Below are 24,229 nucleotides of genomic sequence, written 5' to 3'. Positions count from 1 at the left end.
ATCAATGTAGGGCGGGCAACAAAACAAGAATGCTTTACAGCAGGGGTCCCCAAACTACGGCCTGCGGGCCCTATGCGGCCCCCTGAGGCCATTTATCCAGCCTTCGCAGCACTTTCAGAAGGGGCATCTCTTTCATTGGTGGTCAGTACTGTATGTGGTGGCACCATGAAGCGCGGCGTCTATCACGTACAGTACTACTTCCAGTGACGCGGGATGCACGCGTCACGGCTCCAGAAGTGCATCATATCACTTGTTACGGCTAGCAGTGACAAATATGGAACCGGACATTGACCATCTCATTAGCCAAAAGCAGGCCCATAGTTCCCATTGAAATACTGGTCAGTTTGTTGATTTAAATTTACTTGTTCTTTATTTTAAATATTGTATTTGTTCCCATTTTGTTTTTTTTCTTTAAAATAAGATATGTGCAGTATGCATAGGGATTTGTTCATAGGTTTTTTTTTATAGTCTGGCCCTCCAACGGTCTGAGGGACAGTGAACTGGCCTCCTGTGTAAAAAGTTTGGGGACCCCTGCTCTACAGCAATGAGAATGAACACTGTGGATGAACTTCCCAAAGACAGTGTTGAGCAAAAGGTAGCCAAACAAGAAAGAAAGCATATGATAATATTCTATTTATGTAAAATAAAAAGTTAGATAAAAGTATACTTGTTCAAAGTTAGGATAAAGGTTCTGATATGGGGTGATGTGCTCAGGAAACCACAACGAAGGATTCTCTGGTGCTGGAATGCTCTATTTCTTGACCAGAGTGCTAGTTATGTAAGTGTGTTTAGTTTGTAAAATTACATTGTGTATGATAATTCCCATCTATGTATGTATATTACACTTCATTAGAAAAGTTTGAAAAAAATTACATTTGTGTAAGTCACAAGATTTATGTTTTATAAGTATCCATAAAATGCAAGATTTCTTTTTTTTTTTCTTTTTTTTTTTGTGTATTTTTCTTAAGCTGGAAACCGGGAGAGACAGTCAGACAGACTCCCGCATACGTCCGACCGGGATCCACCCGGAACGCCCACCCAGGGGGCGACGCTCTGCCCACCAGGGGGCGATGCTCTGCCCCTCCGGGGCGTCGCTCTGTTGCCACCAGAGCCACTGCAGCGCTTGGGGCAGAGGCCAAGGAGCCATCCCCAGCACCCGGGCCATCTTTGCTCCAATGGAGCCTTGGCTGCGGGAGGGGAAGAGAGAGACAGAGAGGAAGGAGAGGGGGAGGGGTGGAGAAGCAGATGGGTGCTTCTCCTGTGTGCCCTGGCTGGGAATCGAACCCAGGACTTCTGCACGCCAGGCTGACGCTATACCACTGAGCCAACTGGCCAGGGCAAAAATGCAAGATTTCTTTCGAGTTTGTATATCAGAGACATCTTGTTGTCTTCTAATATCCATTACCACTATTTAACTTTTAAATAGTCTATAGAAAGTTTAGCTAGTCATATGGCCATCTAAAACAAAGACTATGACTTCTGACCTTCTCTGTGCCTATCTGTGGCTCCTTGACTAAATTCAGACCAATGAGATGTAAGTATAGTGTTTTGTAACTGTTGATGTAAGTATAGTTGTTTTGTAATTGTTTCTACAGACCTTCACTGAGAGACAACGTGCACTTATCCTTTGTTCTTCCTGCTTTGCTCTATCTTTTAAATTAATGTTACCAGATGGAAACTCCTCCTGTATTGAAAATGGTGAAGCAATAAAATGAAATGGAATCTGAGCCTGATGACCCCTGAATTTTTTCATAATACATTGAAATCTCCTAGACAAATTTTTAAAAAGATTTTATTTATTGATTTTATTTGTTTATTTTTTTTATTTTTGTTAAGCTTTTTTTTTTTTTTTTTGTATTTTTCTGAAGCCGGAAACGGGGAGAGACAGTCAGACAGACTCCCGCATGCGCCCGACCGGGATCCACCTGGCACGCCCACCAGGGGCGACGCTCTGCCCACCAGGGGGCGATGCTCTGCCCCTCTGGGGCGTCGCTCTGCTGCGACCAGAGCCACTCTAGCGCCTGGGGCAGAGGCCAAGGAGCCATCCCCAGCGCCCGGGCCATCTTTGCTCCAATGGAGCCTTGGCTGCAGGAGGGGAAGAGAGAGACAGAGAGGAAGGAGGGGTTGGGGGTGGAGAAGCAAATGGGCGCTTCTCTTGTGTACCCTGGCCGGGAATCAAACCCGGGTACCCCGCATGCCAGGCCGACGCTCTACCGCTGAGCCAACCGGCCAGGGCCTATTTATTGATTTTAGAGAGAAGAGAGAGAGAGAGAGAAAGTGGGGGTCAGGCAAGGAATGAGAAGCATCAACTTGGATTAGTTGCTTCTCATATATGCCTTGAGCAGGCAAGCACAAGGTTTTGAACCAGTGACCTGAGCATTCCAGGTCACACTTTATCCACTGCCACCACAGGTCAGGCACCTAGCCAAAATTTATATGAAAGAAAAGTAGCCTGATCAGGCAGTGGTGCAGTGGATAGAGTATCGGTCTGAGACGCGGAGAACCAGGTTCCAAACCCCAAGGTCACTGGCTTGAGCACAGGGTTGCTGGCTTGAGCATGGGATCATAGACATGACCCCATGGTCACTGGCTTAAACAAGGGGTAACTTGCTCTGTTGTAGCCACCCCCCATCAAGGTACATATGAAAAAGCAATCAATGAACAACTAAGGTGCTGCAATGAAGAATTGATGCTTCTCATCTCCCTTCCTGTCTGTCTGTCCCTATCTGTCCCCTTCTCTGACTCTCTCTCCATCTCTGTCAAAAAAAAAAAGAGAGAAAAAAAAGTAAGTCTATCTTTTTAATGGTCATCTAATTTAATCCGAAGGAATATAAAATAAAAACAAATACTTAGAGAAAATATTACTCTTATTTATACCAATTAGTAAACAATGACCTAAGTAATTAGTAGGTATAAAATGTAATATAATCAACAACCATATAACAAATACTGTGAATACAGCAATCAAATTATAGAGGTGAACCAAATGAGAGTCTCAAAAAGTATCCAAGGTCTAACATCAAGCAAGTAGAAGACTAGATTTTAAACTCATTTTACCCAGTTAACTAAATGCAGTATTATTGCCTTTGTGCTCAAAGCCCTCATTGCAGAAAATCTGTCTAAAGTCTATCACTTATCTACCCATCTATTTACCTGTAATATATCTTCCTATACTCCCAGCTAACCATAGTCTTTTTCTTCTTTTTTTCCTTCCTTCCTCCCTTCCTTCCTTCCTTCCTTCCTCCCTCCCTCCCTCCCTCCCTCCCTCCCTCCCTCCCTCCCTCCCTCCCTCCTTCCTTCCTTCCTTCCTTCCTTCCTTCCTTCCTTCATCAAACATCAATTTGTGGTTCCACATATTTATGCATTCATTGGCTGATTCTTGTATATTCCCTAACCGGAGATTGAACCTGCAACCTTGGCATATTGGGACAATGTCCTAACCAACTGAGCTTCCTTCCCTCCTTTCTTCCTTCCATCCTTTCATCCTTCCATCCTTTCTTTATTTATTTTTCTTTCTTTCTACATATCAATCAATGTGATACAATATATTATAATTTTAACATGCAAGGTGGATTTATGGAGAAGGTAGATTAAAAGCAAAAAGTTGAATCTGATATGATATGATAGAACCTAAATTAAGGAGCAGCAGTGGATATAAAAGAATGGGATACATTAAAATAACATTATACAGAACTTTACATAGGGTACTGTGACTGATTAAATATACAGGTAAAGGAATAAATAATAAATTTTAATTTTTGAATCTATAGTGTACCCTTGAACAAAATTAAGTTTAGGGGCACCAACACTGATACACAAGTCCAAAATTTGCACATAACATTTGACTTTCCAGAAACGTAACTATGATTAGCCTACTGTTGACTTAAAGTCTTACAAATAACATAAACAGTCAATGAATGTATATGTATATGTATTTTGTACTGTATTAAGAATAAAGTATATAAGAATACTATATTCTTTTTTTTTTTTTTTTTTTTTTAATTTTTTCTGAAGCTGGAAACGGGGAGAGACAGCCAGACAGACTCCCGCATGCACCCGACCGGGATCCACCCAGCACGCCCACCAGGGGCGACGCTCTGCCCACCAGGGGGCGATGCTCTGCCCCTCCGGGGTGTCGCTCTGCCGCGACCAGAGCCACTCTAGCGCCTGGGGCAGAGGCCAAGGAGCCATCCCCAGCGCCCGGGCCATCTTTGCTCCAATGGAGCCTTGGCTGCGGGAGGGGAAGAGAGAGACAGAGAGGAAGGAGGGGGTGGGGGTGGAGAAGCAAATGGGCGCTTCTCCTATGTGCCCTGGCCGGGAATCGAACCCAGGTCCCCCGCACGCCAGGCCGATGCTCTACCTCTGAGCCAACCGACCAGGGCCATACTATATTCTTAATACCAAATATAATATGGTGAGCTATAGAAAGAAAATATTGAGATAATTTTTAGAGAAAATACATTTATTTTTTATTTATTAAATGTACTAGGGTTACATTGTTTAATAGGATCATGTAGATTTTAAGTGTACATTTTTATGATACATGATATATAATTGCATCATGTGCCCACTACCAAAGTCAAATCATCTATCACCATGCATTTGGCCTCTTTTACCAATTACTACATCCCCACCTGCTTCTCTCTTGTAGCCACTGTACTATTGTTTGTGTCTATGAGTTTCAGTTTTATATCCTACATATGCATGAATTAATGTGGTTCTTAGCTTTTAAAGACTGACTTATTTCACTTAGTGTAATGTTCTCAGGGTCCATCCAAGTAGTTGTAAATGACAGTATTTCATCTTTTCTTTTATTTACTTACTTTATTTTTATTTTTTTGTATTTAATTTTTTGTTATGGCTGAACAGTATTTCATTGTATATATATATCACATCTTCTTTACCCAGTCTTCTATCAAAGGATAATTTGGTTGTCTTCATGCCTTGGCCACTGTGAAAAAATACTGCATTGAACATAGGGTTGCATACATCTTTGCAAATAAATTATTTGAGTTGTTCTAGTAGATACCCAGAAGAAGAAATCCTGGGTCATATGGTAACTCTATTCTTAACTTTTTGAGGACCCACCAAACTGTTTTTCATAGTGTCTATAGCAGTTACATTCCCACCAGCAGAAAATGAGGGTTTTTCTTTTTTATTATTATTAATTTTAAAGAGAGAGGAAAAGGGAGAGAGAGAAAGTAGAAGAGAAACATCAATTTGTTGTTTCACATATTTATGCATTCATTGGCTGATTCTTGTATATAACTTAACTGGAGATTGAACCTGCAACCTTGGCATATTGGGACAATGTCCTAACCAACTGAGCTACAAGGCCAGAGCTGAGGGATCCTTTTTCTCCACAATCTCTCCAACAATTGTTATTGTTGATAATAGGCATCCTAACAGGTGTGAAATGGTATCTCATCATAGTTTTATTTGCACTTTCTTAATAACTAGTGAAGTTGAGCATCTTTTTATATAATTGCTGGCAATTTGTATGTCTTCCTGGGATATGTGTCTGCTTATGTCTTCCACTCATTTTTTTAAAAAATTGGATTGTTTATTTAGTGTTGAGTTGTATGAGTTCTTTATATATTTTTGATGTGAACCCCTTCTTGGAGCTGTTGTTTGCAAATATTTTCTCCCATTCAGTTGGCTGCTTTTTTGTTTTGTTGTCAGTTTCTTTTTCTGGGCAGAAAGAAGCTTTTTAATTTGGTATAGTCCCATTTATTTATTTTTGCTTTTACTTCCCTTGCCTTTGGGGTCAAACTATTTTTTCACGTGTTGTTGTATTTGATTTGCTAGTATTTTATTTAGGATTTTTGCATCTGTATCCATCAGAGATATTATTCTGTAGTATTTTTGTATTGTCCTTGCCTTGTTTTGGTTTCAAATTTATGTTGGCTTCATATAATGTGTTAGAAAGTATTACCTCTTCTTTACTTTTTCAAAAGAGTTTGAGAAGGACAGGTAACAAATCTTTGTATGTTTGGTAGAATTCTATAGTGAAGCCATCTGGTCCTGTACTTTTATTTTGGGGGAGGATTTTGATGATTGTCTCAATTTCCTCACTATCAGTCTATTTAGATTTTAAAAATCTTCATGATTCAGTCTAGGTAGGTTATATATTTCTAGGGAACTTATCTATTTCTTTTCGGTTATTGAATTCGGTGGCATATAGTATACTAGTATGATCTTTTGTAGATCTGTAATGTCTGTGGTAACTTTTTTCATTTCTGATTATTTTTTTACATGAGTCTTTTCTCCTTTTTCCCTAGTAAGTTTAGCCAGAGTTATTTTTAAAAAAATTTTTATTAATCATTTTAACAAACCAGTCCTTTGTTGTATTAATTTTTTATATACACTTTTTGTTCTTTAGTTCATTCAATTCTGCTCTAATTTTTACTATTGCCTTTCTTCGGCTGACTTTGGTTTGTTTTTTTGTTTTTTCTTTCTTTTCTTCATCTTCAAAATAGAATGCTAGGTTCTGTATTTTAAGATAAGCCTGTAATGATATAAACTTCCCTCATTACTGCTTTTGCAGCATCCTAGAAGCTTTGATATGTAGTATTGTCACTCTCATTAAAGAAAAACAACACAAACAAACAAATAAGCAAACAAAAAACAACAAAAAAAGAACTGTGCCCTGGGCCTGATAGCTCCAGCTCAGTTGTTTGGAGTGTCATCCTGAGGCGCAGAAGTTACTGGTTCGATCTGGGTTGGGGCACATGCAGGAACATATTGAGGTTCCTGTTTCTCTCTCTCTACTTTTTTCTCTCACTAGAATCAGTAAATAAAAACTTTTTTAAAAAGTTAAAAAAATAACTTGTATTGACCCCCTACAATTCAAACCCATGTTGTTCAAGGGTCAACTCTAATTGACTTTTTGGGTGAATTATTCTTATTTTAAAAGAAATAAGGAAATGCAGGATAAGTATATCTTTAGCAAAAATTATTAGAAGAGAAATATTATACATGTGACACACACACATAGAATTATAAATGGGTTTAGAGAACAATTTGAAAAGAAAATCCTGTATTTATAACTTAAAGGCATTTGTAAGACAAATATTATTTTAAATTTTTTCAGAAATTATCAGTCAGTTTAAGTGAACTACTTCCATAATGGATAGAAATAATTAATACATTAAGATCACACTAATTTTATTCAATATTTTATGTGATTTAAAATGTAAACATTGTCTTGTGCATAGGAGGCAGTAGCCCTAACATTTTGCTATCAGTTAAGCCACCGATATTTTTTTATAAATTTCAATCATGTTCTGAAGATATTATTATCATTACTCTAAAATTTGAATTTCTATTGTGTGCTTGACGCTTTCTTTGTCACGACAGCCACAAAAAGATGTATGTCATGGTGCTTATCCTCTAGAGACATACAATCTTATATGGGAGAGAAGACAAGTAAACAGAAGAATAAAGTAGGTAAGACAGCATTTGCTCTGTAATATGAGTGACTCAGATAATATATTAGGGGTTAGTGTTAACCTCTAAAAGTAGGTGGTCATAGTAGATTTCTCAGACGTGCTGGAACTCAAGTTGAAATATAATGAAATCTAAGAATTATAGTGGACACTAAAGTATATATTAACTCTGGAACATTATGGAGAATATTGAGGTCCACCGAATTGTTTTCAAGATGTTCTCCTATTATTTTCTATCTGAAGCTGATTTTTATTCATCGAATCTAACAATTTTTCTTGAAATAGCCTTGCTGTGATCTAAAAACTATTACTGTTATTCCATAGCATCTGATACCCTCATCCGTGGGCTTTTGACCCTGATCACCAAGCTGAAATACAGAAGGTTACATCACTCATTTACATTATCATGCTCTCTCCACTCCCAATACAAATGTGACACTTCAATTCTGCACACTTCAACTCTCCTTAAATCATCTGTATAAAAACTTCAAAGCTTGATTGATGATGAATGAGCCATTGTCTCCTCAAGCACCCGGTTCTCATTAGCCTTTAGAGTCTCAGCTTATTAATAATGAACCTTGAGGGCTGACCCAGTGGGGTAGCAGCAATTCATTGTGCTCCCAGCTGAAAGGTGTAGGTTTGGAAAAAATACAGGAATCTCTGGACCAAGTCCACCCCGGAGATGATATATTAAGTATCATTGGTGGATGATGTGAGCTCTATTACTTTTGTACCACTATCTGCCAACAGATTTGTGCAGCTTAAGGTGATGACAGTGAGAAAAATACATTGCTTTATGTCTGAGGAAGTCTAATAACTGCTTCTTTCAGCTTCATCTTGAAAATAGGTTTTGCCACTTTGGATTTTGACTTCTTGACCTTCAGCTTGGAGAGGCGATGTAACTCTGATATATGCACTATTAAATTATTCCCACTATAATTTAAAAAGTGCGGTATTTCTAGTCTTTATTTTTATGATCATTGTAATTTTCAGGTTGACCTGTAGATACACCTATGCAAAACAAGACAATTAGATATACAATCAAGGATTGAGGTTAAGTAATTGATTCTTGCTTCTTAGGTCTTCTTATATTATTATGGTTGGTAACTTTGTGAGTGGAGGAAGTAAAATGTTTACTGTTGATAACAATCATGTAGACTGAAGTGGAATATGGCCCATTGTATTTAACATTATAATCTTTATTTTGTAAAAAGACGAAGACATTCAATCTTATTTATGACATTGTTACCAGTTGAGCATGATGAGGTCAAAGCAATTTTATTGGCTTCTGAAGTCGAGTAAGGAGGTTATAATAATCTGTACTCTCAGCAAAGATGCTACATCGTAATTAGGGTGTTTCATAGAGGGCAGGAGAAAAAGCCATGATTCAATGTTCTATCACATTTTTTTTGAGAGAATATATTGTATTTACAAAATTTCAGTGGTTCTCTTAGTGGTCACTCATGCCCAAATTCACCATAATAACTGTTTTGAAATGAAATGGCGAGCACAAAAGAACTTATTTAAATAACACAAATATTTCTTTCCTCATTAAAGTTATGCAAATGGGAATCAAGAGAAAACATGGTCAAATGAACAAACTTTTTGGATTGGAAGGCTAAGACAGATTATTTTATAATCTTTTTAAAATATCATATTGGTACTTTAAACCTTCCTAAAAAATAATTTAAGAATAATATGAGGTAGATTTATGGTTCAGTATAAAAATATGTTCCTAGACTTCTGTATAGCATATGCTAGATAATTAGCACAGATTTGGGGGAATTTTGTAGGCTTGGAGTATCACAAAATCATTGTTATTCACTTGAAAAATAATTCAATTTGGTGCACAAAATAGATTTAGGGATACCAACAAACATATCTAAATGTGCACTTTAAATATCAAACATACCACCTGCAATAATTTAGTACATTATTAATAAAAAGCATTTTAGACTGACCAGGCAGTGGCATAGTGGATAGAGCATCAACCTGGGATGTTGAAGACCCAGATTCAAAACCCTGAGGTTGCTGGCTTGAGCGATGGATCACCAGCTTGAGCATGGGATCATAGACATGACCCATGGTCACTGGCTTGAGCAAAAGGCACATATGAGAAAGCAATCACTGAACTAATAATGTGCTGCAACTATGAGTTCATGCTTCTCATCTCTCTCCCTTCCTGTTTGTCCCTGCTTGTCCCTCTGTCACTCTGTCTCTTGCTAAAAATAACTAAATAACTAAATAAATAATATTTTATATAACACATACTATTTCTCTTCCATTTTATAAAGGTTCTAATGGAAAAACTAGGTATATATTTTTAATTTTCCCTCTACTCATTAAATGTTTTCTTATATTCAAGATATTAAGGTTTCTTTAATGAAGCAAATAGTTATTATATATCTGGCTTGTGCCTGGCATGCTTGACACAGCTTTGAACAAAATAAAATTAATGAAATATAGACCCTGGTTGGTTTTCTCAGCGGTATAGCATTGGCCTGGCATATGGAAGTCCGGGGTTTGATTCCCAGTCAGGGAACACAGAAGCGTCCATCCATTTCTTGACACCTTCCCCTTCCCCCCCCCTCTCTTCTCTTCCCGCAGGCATGGCTCAAATGGGTTGAGCATGTTAACCCTGGGCACTGAGGATGGCTCCATGGCCTCACCTCAGGTGCTGAAATAGCTCAGTTGCCTAGCAATGGAGCAACAGCCCTAGATGGGCAGAGCATTGCCCAGTAGTGGGTTTGCCCAGTGGATCCCAGTTGGGGCACATGTGGGAGTCTGTCACTCTGCCTTCCCACTTCTCACTTAATTAAAAAAATATATAGAACCAGATAAGATGAACTAGAAAGTATTTATGGAAAAGTAGAGTTTATATTCTTAATTTAATTTCATCAGAATATAATTTAAATTTAGGAACAACAAAAGTTGACTTGTCAATGTTGATGGCAAATTCCATGGTACTTTTTATTCCCCAGCTCAATTTAACAAATATCCATTGCTCTAGGTTTAATGTTGTAGATGCAACATTGAAAAATATCCTCTGCCTATAGAGTTTAATCTAATATTTCAGTTACAAATTGTGTGCTGCATATATTAAATTCAATGTATTAAAGAGTAAGTGTGGTTTTCAATTTACTTTAAATATAAAAATGCTCATAATATTTTTACTTGACTTGCATTAATCTAGTAGGAAATATTTGAGGCAAAAACGTGTTTAAATGTTTACTACAATTTTTCAGTAATGTAATTATACTTTTTTTATATAAAATGTCCTATTTAATGTATCTTACTATATTTAACCATGACTTTTATTAAGAAGACACATTATTGTTTTTTTGAACTTCCTGGAAGTATTTTTTATATTTTAAGAAAATTCATAGTAGCTTTTTTTCTATCAGTTGTTGCAATCACCAAGATTCTAATTGTGTCTTTCTTAATGTACTCTGATATATTTTCTGTAATAGACGTAAATGGAATGAGATTATCTTGAGTTTAATAATAATTTTTTTAATTCTTTTCACTCTTTCAGATTGTATACATCTTTGTTTGAATATCGATTAAATCTATGCCTCCTTTGCTTATCCTGCTTAGAATTAGAAATCATTCTGTCATGGTTTTAAGATTTGTGTTTTTTTGGTTTTTTTTTTTTTTTGTGTGTGTGTGTGTGTGTGACAGAGACAGAGAGAGACAGTGAAAGGGACAGATTGGGACAGACAGGCAGGAAGGGTGAGAGATGAGAAGCATCAATTCTTCATTAGGGCACCTTAGTTGTTCATTGATGGCTTTCTCATATGTGCATTGACCAGGGAGCTACAGCAGACTGAGTGACCCCATACTCAAGCCAGTGACCTTGGGCTCAAGCTGGTGATGGGCTCTGCTCAAACCAGATGAGCCCATGCTCAAGCTGGCGACCTTGGGGTTTCGAACCTGGGTCACTTGTGTCCCAGACCAATGCTCTATCCACTGCATCACCGCCTGGTCAGGCATTGTTTTAAGATTTAATTATTAATTATTTTATTTCATGATGGTGGGATGGAAACTTTTGGTGTACCACAGAAGGTACCATCCAATAAGTTTGTACTAATACTTATGGAAAGCTCTGTTGTGTTGATACTAGCAAAGACAGACCTAAAGTACAGCCAAACATATTGTTTTGCTATCTTCTTAGATAAATATCTTACCAGACTATTCTTTTTCTAATTCTTGTCTCTCTTTCTAATAAAAAGAATCTCTATAGTCAAATCTCTATAGTCAACCAAGGCCAAAACATTAGGCATCCCTTCTTCAAATAAATAATCTAGGCGTTAACAACTTTCTTATAGGTCAATGCATTCGCCTAGAATTTCTTCTTCCAAAAATAAATCTAAATAAATATGTTCCCTAAAAAACATATCAAATTAATAGTTAAAAATCATATGGAGTTGTAAAATCAATGTAAACTATACAGAGGAATAAATACAAATTTAGCATCATATCCTAACATAATTAGGTAATCCAGTTGATGAAAAGAAATGATAAGATATAGTATACATTTCAAATCTCCTATAAATGTCAATAAAACACACATTTTCTGATTGTGGGGTTTGACATTCAACAAAAAAGAGGTTCTAAGTGAAACATAAAGGAGAAAAGACTATTTTCAGGGAAAATATACACATATTTGAATAAACTATCCATCATTAAATACAAAGAAAGTTATAAATCCTGCTGAGCAGATTGCCAGCAGATGCTGGGTTTTGAATTTAGGATGACAGAAATCCCCAGATTGATCATGACTATAGTCTTAATTTGAAATTTTAACATGTAAGATTTTACTTGAATTATTATTGTCTCTTTTCTAAATCCCTTTGAAGTATAAACCAAGCTCTCAAACAGAATATTTCTAAGTAACAAATGGAAGCATTGTTAGCAGATTAATATTGTCAAAGAAAGGGATTTGATACGATTATTATTCAGTATAATCTGATTCTATTTTAATATTCGTAGATAGGATGTTAAAGATGGATACTGTGTCCCTTCAGTATAAACTATTTGAATTAAAATGTGACTCCTAAAATATATGGACTCTTTCTACAATGTTTGAGCTATTACCTTTTCTCTTCACTTTTTTTTTTAATAGAACTCTCCAAATGTAGACTTAAAAATAACCTTATTTCCTGGATAGCAGTCAAAATCTCATTTCTTTGTCACCTAATGAAAAATTATTGCTATTGAAGAAGAGCATCACCTAATGTCTCACGAGAAAGCTATTAGTATGAGATCTTCACATTTATTAGATAGAAACTTAATGCCTAGCATTAATGTAGAAATTTATTTTCCCAATCGTTCTTATGTCTTACGTTTCTCTTCTGCTTTGATGAAGGTTGTATGGTTAGGTTATGAAAAATAATGAACTGAGTTTTAGAAGTAGAAATATTATCTAATTTCTTTTTGTTTCTTTTTTTTCCCCCCACTTGAGAAAATGGAGCCAATAGTCAGGGAAAAGATTAATGATGGAAATACAAAGGATTGTAAATGTGGAAAGTCCTGCACTTTTGAAATAAATCTGTAGAATTTTATACATGCAACATAGTAAGGCAATTTTGATATACCCACTGATCTCACTTCCACAAATACCCCTTTTATGGTGTCATCTGTTCCTTTATATTTTATTTCACTTTTTGGTTTCAGCTGACTCATAAAAATTTAGTTTGGGATACTGTACAGGAGAGATGATTCTCTCAAGGCCACCATGGGAGACAGTGTTTCTTGCTTTCACAATAGCCATATTCCCCTAATTCTCACTACCATTTGTGCTTTTTTTGAATTTTGTTCAGGTAGTGATATGTCCACCTAAATACTTGTTTCCTTAGACTCACTTGTAGTAACAGTGGCTATAGGACAGTGGTTCTCAAACTTTTTGAAGTCGAGGTGCATTTAAAATCCTACAAATAATTGTAGGAGCACTATATACAAATTTCTGAGAAATATCTTATAATAATTAAGTCAAATATTAAAGAAAATATATAAAGTTGAAGCATACTTTTATAGTAATTAAATGAAATAAATATGACAAAATTAAATTTATTCTGACATTAAAAAAGATTTTTATGTTACCTTTTTTGAGAGATGCTTTTTAGAATTACTAAAAAAGAGGGATTAAAAAATAAAAGAAGTTTTCTTTATATATATATTATATATATATATAGATATATATAGATATAGATATAGATATAGATATAGATAGATACATTCTTAGTAAGATTTAGTAAATTTGGCAGGTCCCGGCGTGAATGTGTTTTTTCATTCCTGTGTTTATGAGAAACATGAGCCTGATGTGTCCTAGTGATTTCTTCAATGTTTGGGCATATATTTGAAAGGCAAACTCTCATTTCCTTGTCAATACATTGAAGAATTCCTCTCTTTTTACTCTTAATTGTGTTGAGGATAGAAAATCCTAATTCACATAAATAGTATGTTTAAAATTGTAGTAAAATATTCAAAGCTTTTTTAGATATTGCTACATATTCTTCTTTTATAGAAATCTAAAAGGCTTCAAGAGACAATTCCTTATCATTAGTCCAAAACCCCCACCATACATATCATCTTAACTTTACACCAAACAAAGGATAGAAGAAACTTGCCTCCAGTCTCTCCAGGGAACATAGGGGCAGTGTAAACAATCCAGCACCGCAGCTTAACAGCCTTTTGCAACCTAATCAGGCAAGTGAGGTGGAGTGTTGGGCAGACTGTCACTTTACAGCCAATTCCCCACATCTCTGTCCCCCAAAAATCTAAACTCCAAAAACCCTGTTGGTTTTTGGTCCCCAACGGCACATATTTACCTGGGATACCATAGGGCACACCTGGAAATCTTCTAGGGTGCACCAGTGCACCGTGACGCACTCTTTGAGAACCACTGATATAGGATATTTCTCTGTCCAATAAAGTACAGACTTGATCTCTAAGGAGAACATCTCTTTCCAAACAGATAGTTGGAACCTTACTAGGAGGAAGTCTATTGCTTGCTATTCTTTCTCCACATGCCTTGAATTCAGAATAATACCTTTAGATGCAGCAGCGTACTTGGTCCAGGAAAGAATAAAGCCAACTCACAAAACCGGTTGTGGGTACTGTGGAGCAGTTAAACTGATAGCCATTACTGTCTTCTATAGGCTTCTTATTATGTGAGAAAAAAAGCATCCTCTATCTATTTAAACTACTGTTAATTAGGTTTTTGGTATTTGTAACTCAATGATTTATTAACTGTTATATATTGTTTAAGTTGTTATTTTTAACAAGAGGAAAATGTGGTAAATATTGAGCATGAAGATGCTATGTATATTTCTCACCAATCTCTTCAAATAATAGCAGTAATATTTTCAGAGGAAATATTTACCTTTTTTTCTGAATAACTTAAAGCTGACTAAAAGAGAATCGATGTGTAAAATCAACCATTTTCAGGGCGACAAATTACCTGATTAAGGTTAAGTGCTACGAAAGAGAAATGAGTAAAAATTGTCACCAGTGCATTTTACTCCATGGTCATGCCATTGTTCTGAAGAACGAGAGGGTGTTTATTTGATCTTGCATTGTACTATTCTTAATAACTGGCAATTCTATTGATTCCATTCCTGACAAAGAACATTTTTGTGATTGAAGCATTCGTTCATTTTACCTTCCATTCTGTGCTAATTATTTACCTACTGACGTCAGTTAACATCACATTGAAACAATTTTTCTTAAGGGATATTTGACAACTTGAACCAAAAGTCTTAAAAATATTCATACTATGTGACTTTATAATGTCATTTGTGTAAATTTATTTTCAAGAACTAATCCAAGATAAACAAGTTAAATGACCAACAAAAAGGGATTGGTTAAAAAAGTACTATTTAATTTATACTCTGGCATATTGTATTCTCACTAGAAATCATGTAGACTTATATTTAATTAACACTAGCTACTCACCATTTAATATTATAATTAGCATGTAATAAAATATTATATGCAATACTATTTCAATTTCAGAAGAAAAGAACAGAAAAGGGACTGATATCGTCTATGCCAAAATGTTAAGAATGTTTTTCTCTCTGAGTGTTTGGGTGATAAGTTGTTGTTTTTCTTTGTGTTTTCTAATCATTTAAAATTTCTGCCATTTAATTTATTTGACTCAGTAAAAGATATTTTAAAAGATATCCTTGTTATTAACAAAGTATCTCTATTTTAACATTGAAAATATTTTAAGAGTAAATCATTTTTATTGACTACCTTTTTTTCATCAACAAAACATTTGACAATAAATCTGTTTGTTTGTTTGTTTGTTTTAATATAGAAATCCTAAATGGTGGAGTCTATGTAGACCAGAACAAATTTCTTTGTTACGCAGACACAATTCATTGGCAAGATATTGTTCGGAATCCATGGCCTTCGAACCTGACTCTGGTGTCAACAAATGGTAGCTCAGGATGTGAGTAGCATTGTCATTTTTAATGTCTGTAAATGTTCTTCTACATCTTGTGAAAATGAACAGCTTTTATTTATCATGCCATTAATATTCTGAATCTTGACTGCATACATTGAAATGTTCAGTTTATATGATAAAAATATTTTATTTCTAATTAACTCTCTTTTTGGAGTTATATTTTACCTTTACATATTCTGTTTTCCTTAACATGACACCTTTTGATAAATCTAAAGTATATTACCATATTTTCAATGTCTACATGTGCCTCATTGTCTATAAAATTAAGGCTGGTGTCTAACTACTGCTTCAACTCTTCGTGACCCATGCACCTCTGAGAAAAAGGTAGTAGAACAACAATGTGCCTTCCTAGTTATTATAATTTTTCCAAATAAAAATTAAAACTATTGAACATTATAGAATTCCTAGGCCTTCATTTGCCCCTAAAACCTCATGACAATCTCAAACACTATAAATAGAGTGAAGAAATATAGATTTTATATAGAAGAAATGTTATATTCTAGTTTTAGCCAGATTAATAAACAACCCAATTGCCCATTCTTAAAATGTATTGTTATTACCAGAGGAGTTATCAGATTCAAAGTGTTTAATATGATTAAATGGTAAGCAAGTAATATTCAAAATATCATTAAAATCTTTGAAAATTATTCTGCCAGAAACCTGTGTCATTTTCATAAACCACACTGTGTTGTCCCCACAGTTATTATTACTGACATTTGTATGAGAATGGAATCTTTATCAAGTGTTAACCTGGGTTTTATATTTCTCATCTATTATTATACATTTCCCACCTGAAATCATAACTGTCTGCACACAGTTCAATAATTACTTGAAATTGTACTGATTGTGTTATGATCCTTTATAGGAAACCAAACTCCAAGGGACAATTATTGAGTTTCATCATGGTCCTAGTATTTAATGGGGAAATATGAATATATTTGATTCAAACTGACAGCTGTGTTTTCAATAAACAGCTGAAACTTTAAAAAAAAATAGAGGAACATAATTTTTTGTCACCCTTGAACAGAAATTTGGGATTTCATCTTTACAAAGTGTGCAAGTTACCTACCTCTTAAAATTACAAGTGCATAAAGATTTAATCTGTTCACACTAACAAGGCAAATATGCTTTTGAAATGGCTCCCATTTTCAGTCTGCTCTGACTATGGTACTTTATATATAGAAAATGCATAATGGTTTGATAAGAAGAAAAACCCACTGACTGCCAGAGTGTTAGAGTGATCAGCAAGAATAAAGCCCAAGGCAGAAGGCAAAAGTAAGTGTGTCCACCAGCCTCATAGGATGTGGAAGAAAGAAGGTCTGAAGGGTTTGCTGCACTTTCACTAATGATATCTTTTTGTGCTATTCTTTTTAGGGAAGTTTGGATGGCTGTGCCTATAATTAGGCAACTAGAGTTGCATTTCTATTTTGTATGCAAATAATTGCAAGCACAAAAATTATAAATGCAAAGTAGAGTCATAATGAGTGGCCCTTCACAAATTAACCACCAATTGCTTATCAAAGTTTTATTCTTTATGTACTAGTTTTATTTGCTGATTCATTATATATTTTGCATGACACCATAACTGATGATAATGAATTAGCTGGTCTTTGAATATTGATTACCTGTGGTTTTATCCTCAGTTAGTTTCTTCATTTACTTTCTTCTCATTTCTGAGGAAAGATACTCTCATGGCTATAAATGCAATTTCTACTCTAATGACTCCAGAACTATACACCATCAACCACTCAGTCACCTAAGTTAAAAATTGGATGGTTATCATTGACTTCACCATTTTCTTGGCCTTGGCATGCCCCTAACCAGTTGGCTCAGCGGTAGAACATTGGACCAGCATGTGATTATTCTAAGTTCGATTCCCAGTCAGGACAAACAGGAGAAGATGCCATCTGCTTCTCCACTCCTCCCTCTTCTTTCTCTCTCTCTCTCTCATCCCCTCCCATAGCCATGGCCCAGTTGGTTTGAGTGCATTGCCCCAGGCACTGAGGATGACTCCACCTCAGATGCTAAAAAGAAGGTGGTTGCAAGAATGGCCCCAGATGGGCAGAGCATCAGCACCAGATGGGGGTTCCTGGCTGGGTCCCAGTTGCGGAACATGTAGGAATCTGTCTATCTCCCTTCCTCTCACTTGGAAAGGAAGAAAAATAATCATTAAATCATAATAAACTTCTTTATTTCTTTTTTTAAATTTTATTTATTCATTTTAGAGAAAAGAGAGAAAGGGAGAGAGGGAGACAAAGAGGGAGAGAAAGAGGAGAGAGAGACAGAAAGAGAAGGTGGGGAGGAGCTGGAAGCATCAACTCCCATATGTGCCTTGAAAAGGCAAGCCCAGGGTTTTGAATGGGCAACCTCAGCATTTCCAGGTCGATGCTTTATCCACTGCGCCACCACAATTTTCTTTATTTCTTGATTTTACATAGTTCTTTATTTCCATTGATTTAGTTCAGGACTTCATCTGGTGCCTTAGTTACTGAAAAATATCTCTGAATTCTTAAATTTTTTTTGAGGCCACAGACCCTTCTGGCAGTCAAGTGAAACCCACTGTCCCTTTATCATAATATATTTTAAATAAATAAATTACCATAAAATAAATTTTATATTACAACTGTATAAAAATTAATAAATTAGCCCTGGCTGGTTGGCTCAGCGGTAGAGCGTCGGCCTAGCGTGCGGAGGACCCGGGTTCGATTCCCGGCCAGGGCACACAGGAGAAGCGCCCATTTGCTTCTCCACCCCTCCGCCACGCCTTCCTCTCTGTCTCTCTCTTCCCCTCCCGCAGCCAAGGCTCCATTGGAGCAAAGATGGCCCGGGCGCTGGGGATGGCTCTGTGGCCTCTGCCCCAGGCGCTGGAGTGGCTCTGGCCGCAACATGGCGACGCCCAGGATGGGCAGAGCATCGCCCCCTGGTGGGCAGAGCTTCGCCCCTGGTGAGCGTGCCGGGTGAATCCTGGTCGGGCGCATGCGGGAGTCTATCTGACTGTCTCTCCCCGTTTCCAGCTTCAGAAAAATGCAAAAAAAAAAAAAAAAAAAAAAAAAATTAATAAATTAATGAAATATGTTACAAGGGGTGACCAAAAATTAATTATGTTAAAATACATTTATCTGAGTGGTTTATTTCACTTAGCAAAATAATATCTAGGTCCAATCATGCTGTCACAAAATGTAAGATTTCCTTCTTTTTATGGCAAAGTAATATTCCATTGTATAAAATGCACCACAGCTTTTTTTAATCCACTAATCTACTAATGAGCAGTTTGGTTGCTTTCTAATCTAGGCTATTGTAAATAATACTGGAATGAACATAGGGTGCACATATTTTTTTGAATCAGTGTTTTAGTTTTCTTTGGATATATTCCCAGAAGTGGAATCACTGCGTCATAAGGCAGTTTAATTTTTAATTTTTTGAGAGAACTTCATATTGCTTTCCACAGTGGCTGCACCAATCTGCATTCCCCAAAACAGTGCATGAGGGTTCCCTTTTTTCCACATCTATACTAACGTTTGTTGTTTATTGATTTATTGATGATAATTATTCTGATAGGTGTGAAGTGATATCTCATTCTGATTTTAATTTGCATTTCTCTGATGACTAGTGATATTGTGCATCTGATTTTACTTATATGTGGAATCTAATGAACAATATAAACAAACAAAATTGAAACAGACTTATAGATACGGAGAACACACTGACACTTGTCAGACAGAATGAAGTTTGAGGCGCTGGCTGAAAATGTGAAAGGGTTAAACAAAGAAAATGAACTTATAAACAGAGACAACAGTTTAACAGTCTTGGTATCTGAGAAGGGAAAGGAGGATGAGGAGGTAGGGAAGAGGGTAAAAAGGGGATAGATGCTGATGGAGGGAGAGTTGACTGGAGGTGGTGAACACATAATGCAATATATAGATGATTTATCATAGAATTGTACATTTTAAACCTGTATACTTTATTAACCAATGTTTTCTTAATAAATTCAATAAGGTATTTATTTAAAAATTAATTAAATTTGATTAAAATTCCACTTATTATCATACTTAAAAAGTAAATATATGATAGAGTAATATGCTGCTTTAGTTGTGCATTACATAAAAAATCCTCATAGTAGAATTAATATGTAATAGAGTTTTAAAGCAGTGATATGCATAAATATTATTTTAAAAGGACAGTTACTTTAACAAATGGTGATGGGAAAACTGGATATCCACAAGGTTAAAGTTAAATGTTTATCTTACAGTATATAAAAAATAATTAAAAATGCATTAAAGACATAAACATGGGACCCCAAACTATGAAACTCCTAGAAGAAAACATAGAGAAAAAGCTTTATGACATTGGAATTGGCAATGATTCTCAGATATAACACCAAAAGCACAGACAACATGAGCAAAAATGAAAAAATGCATCCTTATCCAACTTAAAACTTCTGTGTATCAAGGGAGAAAATTAACGTGGGAAAAGACAACTTAGAGAATGAGAGAAATATTTATAAACCATGTATCTGATAAGAGCTTGATATCTAGAACATATAAAAAAACTTCTACAACTCAACTACAAAAAAATAAACACCTGATTCAGAAATTAACAAAGGCCTCATATAGACAATTCTCTAAGATGCTATAGAAATAGCCATCACTAATTATTAGAGAAATTAAAATGAAAACCATGAACTATTATCTCACACCCATTAGAATAACTGTTATCAAAGTAATGTAAAATAGCAATTGTTAGTGAAGCTGTGGAAAATTTGCCACCCTTGTGCAGTTTTGATGAAATTGCAAAATACGTGTAGTGAAATTGCTGTGGAAAATAGTATGATAGATTATCAAAAATTAAAAATAGAAGTACCTTATCATTCAGCAGTTTTACTTCTTATTATATATCCTTTTAAAAATTGAAAATAGGGCCTCAAAAAGATATGTACATACCTATAATACCTATATTCATAGTAACCTTATTCACAATAGCCAAATATAGAAGCTCTCCAAACATTCATCAATGAGTGACTGGATAAAAATAATGAGTTGTATACATACAATGGAACATTATTCAACCTTAAAAAGGCAGGGAATTATAAAACTTGATCTCACTGAGACTCTGAAAGAAACAAATGTCAGATGCTCTAAATCCTACAATCTTTTCCTTAGCATACACAAGATGCACCACTAATTCTCAATTGATTTCTAAAACCAAAAACCAGCCAATAATAGAAGTGGCAGTGAGTGGGGATTGAAAAATCCATAAAAGAGCATCACACTTACAAACAGAATTCCTGGAGTAATTTTTTGTTTAAACCAGATGTTCTATCTGAGTTAAATCTATTATAAAATTTAAAACTATAGTTTTAATTTAATGACTCATATATCTTAATAATTGTCTCAAAATAAAGTAGAATTAAACCTGATTTTTTTATTTTCCCAACATTGTTACTTTATCCATATTAGTATATTTTAGAAAATAGAGCAGTTTTCTAAGTCTGTACAGTTGTGTAAGAGTTAAAAAATAAAAGTAGCAGGAAAATATACCCACAATGCACTTCAGTACAGCTTCAATTTGTGTGTATTATATAGGCAGATATCCAATTTGACATAAATGCAAATATAGAGTCAAATCATGCATACTCTTTTTAAAAGATTTTTAAATAAAATCTTAAATTAAGGAAATAGAATGATGTGAAAAATATTTGAAAGGATAAAGGCATCCTTATGAATTTAAAAGGTAGCTTTTTGAGAAGTCCTGTAAAATAGAAATAGATTCTTCAGGAACCTCAATAATAAAAGAAAAACAAATGAACTAAAGATCACTTAGAAATTCAGTTGCAATTAATCTAAATATAATATTAGCAAATAGAACAGAATCTAGGGATGTATTTCAAAAAATAAGATCAAGTGGCAGCTCAGCTGTCCTTTTAATGCTTTTAATGAGAAAGTAAGAGCTCAAGCCTGACCCATATCAGAGAGGGCCCATGAGGCTAGATGTATAAGAGAAATTGCATAAAGTTTATTTGAATATCATAAATACAGATATCTACCTATTTATGTAAATGTGTATGCACATAGTCACATGTACACAGAATGGTCTCTCAATAGTTTGTTATTTTAAGTTAGTTTCTATTTCCATTTTGCATATGAATCACCTAAAATCTGGAATGACTTCTGTAGTCTCTCCTCTTTGGCCTTATTCTCTTACTGCCAACCCAGCATCTCTTGACAATGATTAGTAACCTCACAGCTGTGCTGGGCACAACATCGACTGCCTTAAGGCCCACTGTACCCCAATTCCTTCAAAGCACAAAAGAGACTAATTATTAACATGTTTTTGCTAACAAGAATGATTATAGGAAGAGAGGGGAGCAGAGAGGCTTGAACTCGGCATCTGTATTCCTGCTTATATGTTGTGGGTAAGGTATCTCTCATCACTGGGATCCTCTGACCATATTCAAACCTTAAGTGCCATCTCCTTTATTTTTCCCTATGCTTTTTACTTCTTTTTTAGCTGAAGGCTTATTTCTTTTTCAGTTTCTGAATTAGTGGAAACAGCAATTTGTATCATAAGGAAATATACATTGTAGTCACAGGATAAATTGTAGTCCCAGTAGAAAAGTTTTAATAGTGCACTTCCCAAAACACTGTTTCTTCAAGTGTTAGATTTTACATGTCAGTAGTGTGCTGGTAAATGTATGATAGGCATTCTTCAAAAATAGGGCAGGAAAATTTCTGATTTGTAGATCTTCCTTACTTTCTCTTATCATTGTTGTTTTTGAACAACCACTGTTAATCTTGGAAGAGATGCCCAGTCAACATGCTATTATGTAGTCTTTCCACCACACAGATTCAAGGATGTAAATAAACTCAATTGTACAGATAACAGTAAAATATAAAAAAATAAATCAGAAAATGATGAATTTTAAGTATATATTAGCTTTGTTTAAATAAAATTTAATTGTGGATTTGTATAATTTAATATTTTATAATAGCTGTGAACAACCAGTTCTCAAAGTTCTAGAAAATCTGATGGTAGGCAGTGTACACTATTGCCATTGTCAACATCAATAACCCTGTGGAGCGGCCCCAGCAACACCCAAATCCAAATGCCTGAGGCAGCTGCAGAGGGGGTGGTGGGCATGCAAACAGACCACACCTAGGGAACACAGAGGCCACACCCATTGGACTCCTGTAGCCATACCTTTCTTATACACAGACAGAATGGGAAGGCAGAGAAATGCAACCCAAATGAATCAAGAGAAATCCCCAGAAAAGGACTTGAATGAGTCAGATATAAACAAATTACTGGATGCAGAGTTTAAAATAATGATTGTTAGGATGCTCAAAGATCTTAGAATAGCAATCAATGGACATAGCAAGCACCTAAATAAAGAGATAGCAAATATAAAAAGAACATTGAAATAATAAAAAAAGAATCAGTCAGAAATAACAGTACAATATCAGAAATGAATACCACAATGGAAGGAATGAAAAGCAGGATGGATGAAGCTGAGGATTGAATCAGCGAGTTAGAGGACAAGATAAACGAAGGCATGGAAGCAAAGCAGCAAAAAGAAAAGAGACTCAAAAAGTCTGAGGAAACTCTAAGAGAGCTCTGTGACAACATGAAGAGAAATAACATCCACATTGTAGGGGTTTCTGAAAAAGAAGAGAAAGAACAAGGGATAAAAACCCTGCTCAATCAAATCATAGCTGAAAACTTCCCTAAATTGATGCAGAAAAAAGTCACACAAGTTCAAGAACCACAGAGAGTTCCATTAAAGAGAAACTTAAAGAAATCCACAACAAGATACATCATAATTAAAATACCAAAGCTAAGAGATAAAGAGAAAACATTAAAAGCTGCTGGAGAAAAAAAGGCTATCACCTACAAATAAGCCCCATAAGGATGACATCTGACTTCTCAACAGAAACACTTGAGGCCAGAAGGGAATGGCAAGAAATATTTAAAGTAATGCAAAACAAGAGCCAACAACAAAGACTACTTTATCCAGCAAGGCTATCATTTAAAATTAAAGGAGAAATAAAAAGCTTCCCAGACAAAACAAACAAACAAAAAAACTCAAGGAATTCATTAAAACCAAACCAATGCTGCAAGAAATGTTAAGGGGCCTGTTATAAACAGCACAAAGGGGAAAAGAATATAGAAAAGAGGAAGATATCTTTAAAGAATAAAGTGGCAATAAACAATTACATATCAATAATAACCTAAAATGTAAATGGATTAAATGATCCAATCAAAAGACATAGGATACATGCGTGGATAAGAAAAACAGGACCCATACATATGCTGT

At 35.4% G+C, this 24,229-nt stretch overlaps 1 protein-coding gene across 5 annotated transcripts in view; it reads left to right on the top strand.

Moving 5' to 3' along the window:
* The window catches only part of ERBB4 (erb-b2 receptor tyrosine kinase 4), a 1,119,996-nt gene that overhangs the window by 724,622 nt on the left and 371,145 nt on the right, over window positions 1-24,229 (top strand). For 4 of the 5 annotated variants that reach the window (XM_066346728.1, XM_066346726.1, XM_066346730.1 and 1 more), the window contains exon 4: window positions 15,769-15,903. In XM_066346728.1, the coding sequence (XP_066202825.1) occupies window positions 15,769-15,903 (135 nt within the window). The remainder of the gene's footprint in view (window positions 1-15,768; window positions 15,904-24,229) is intronic. The other variant, XM_066346729.1, reaches the window with a different exon arrangement.

The sequence above is a fragment of the Saccopteryx leptura genome, chromosome 7 (assembly GCF_036850995.1).
Source record: "Saccopteryx leptura isolate mSacLep1 chromosome 7, mSacLep1_pri_phased_curated, whole genome shotgun sequence".
Taxonomy (NCBI): Eukaryota; Metazoa; Chordata; class Mammalia; order Chiroptera; family Emballonuridae; genus Saccopteryx; species Saccopteryx leptura.
The sequence above is the reverse complement of the archived record's forward strand: the minus strand, read 5'-3'. Positions and strand labels throughout refer to the sequence as shown.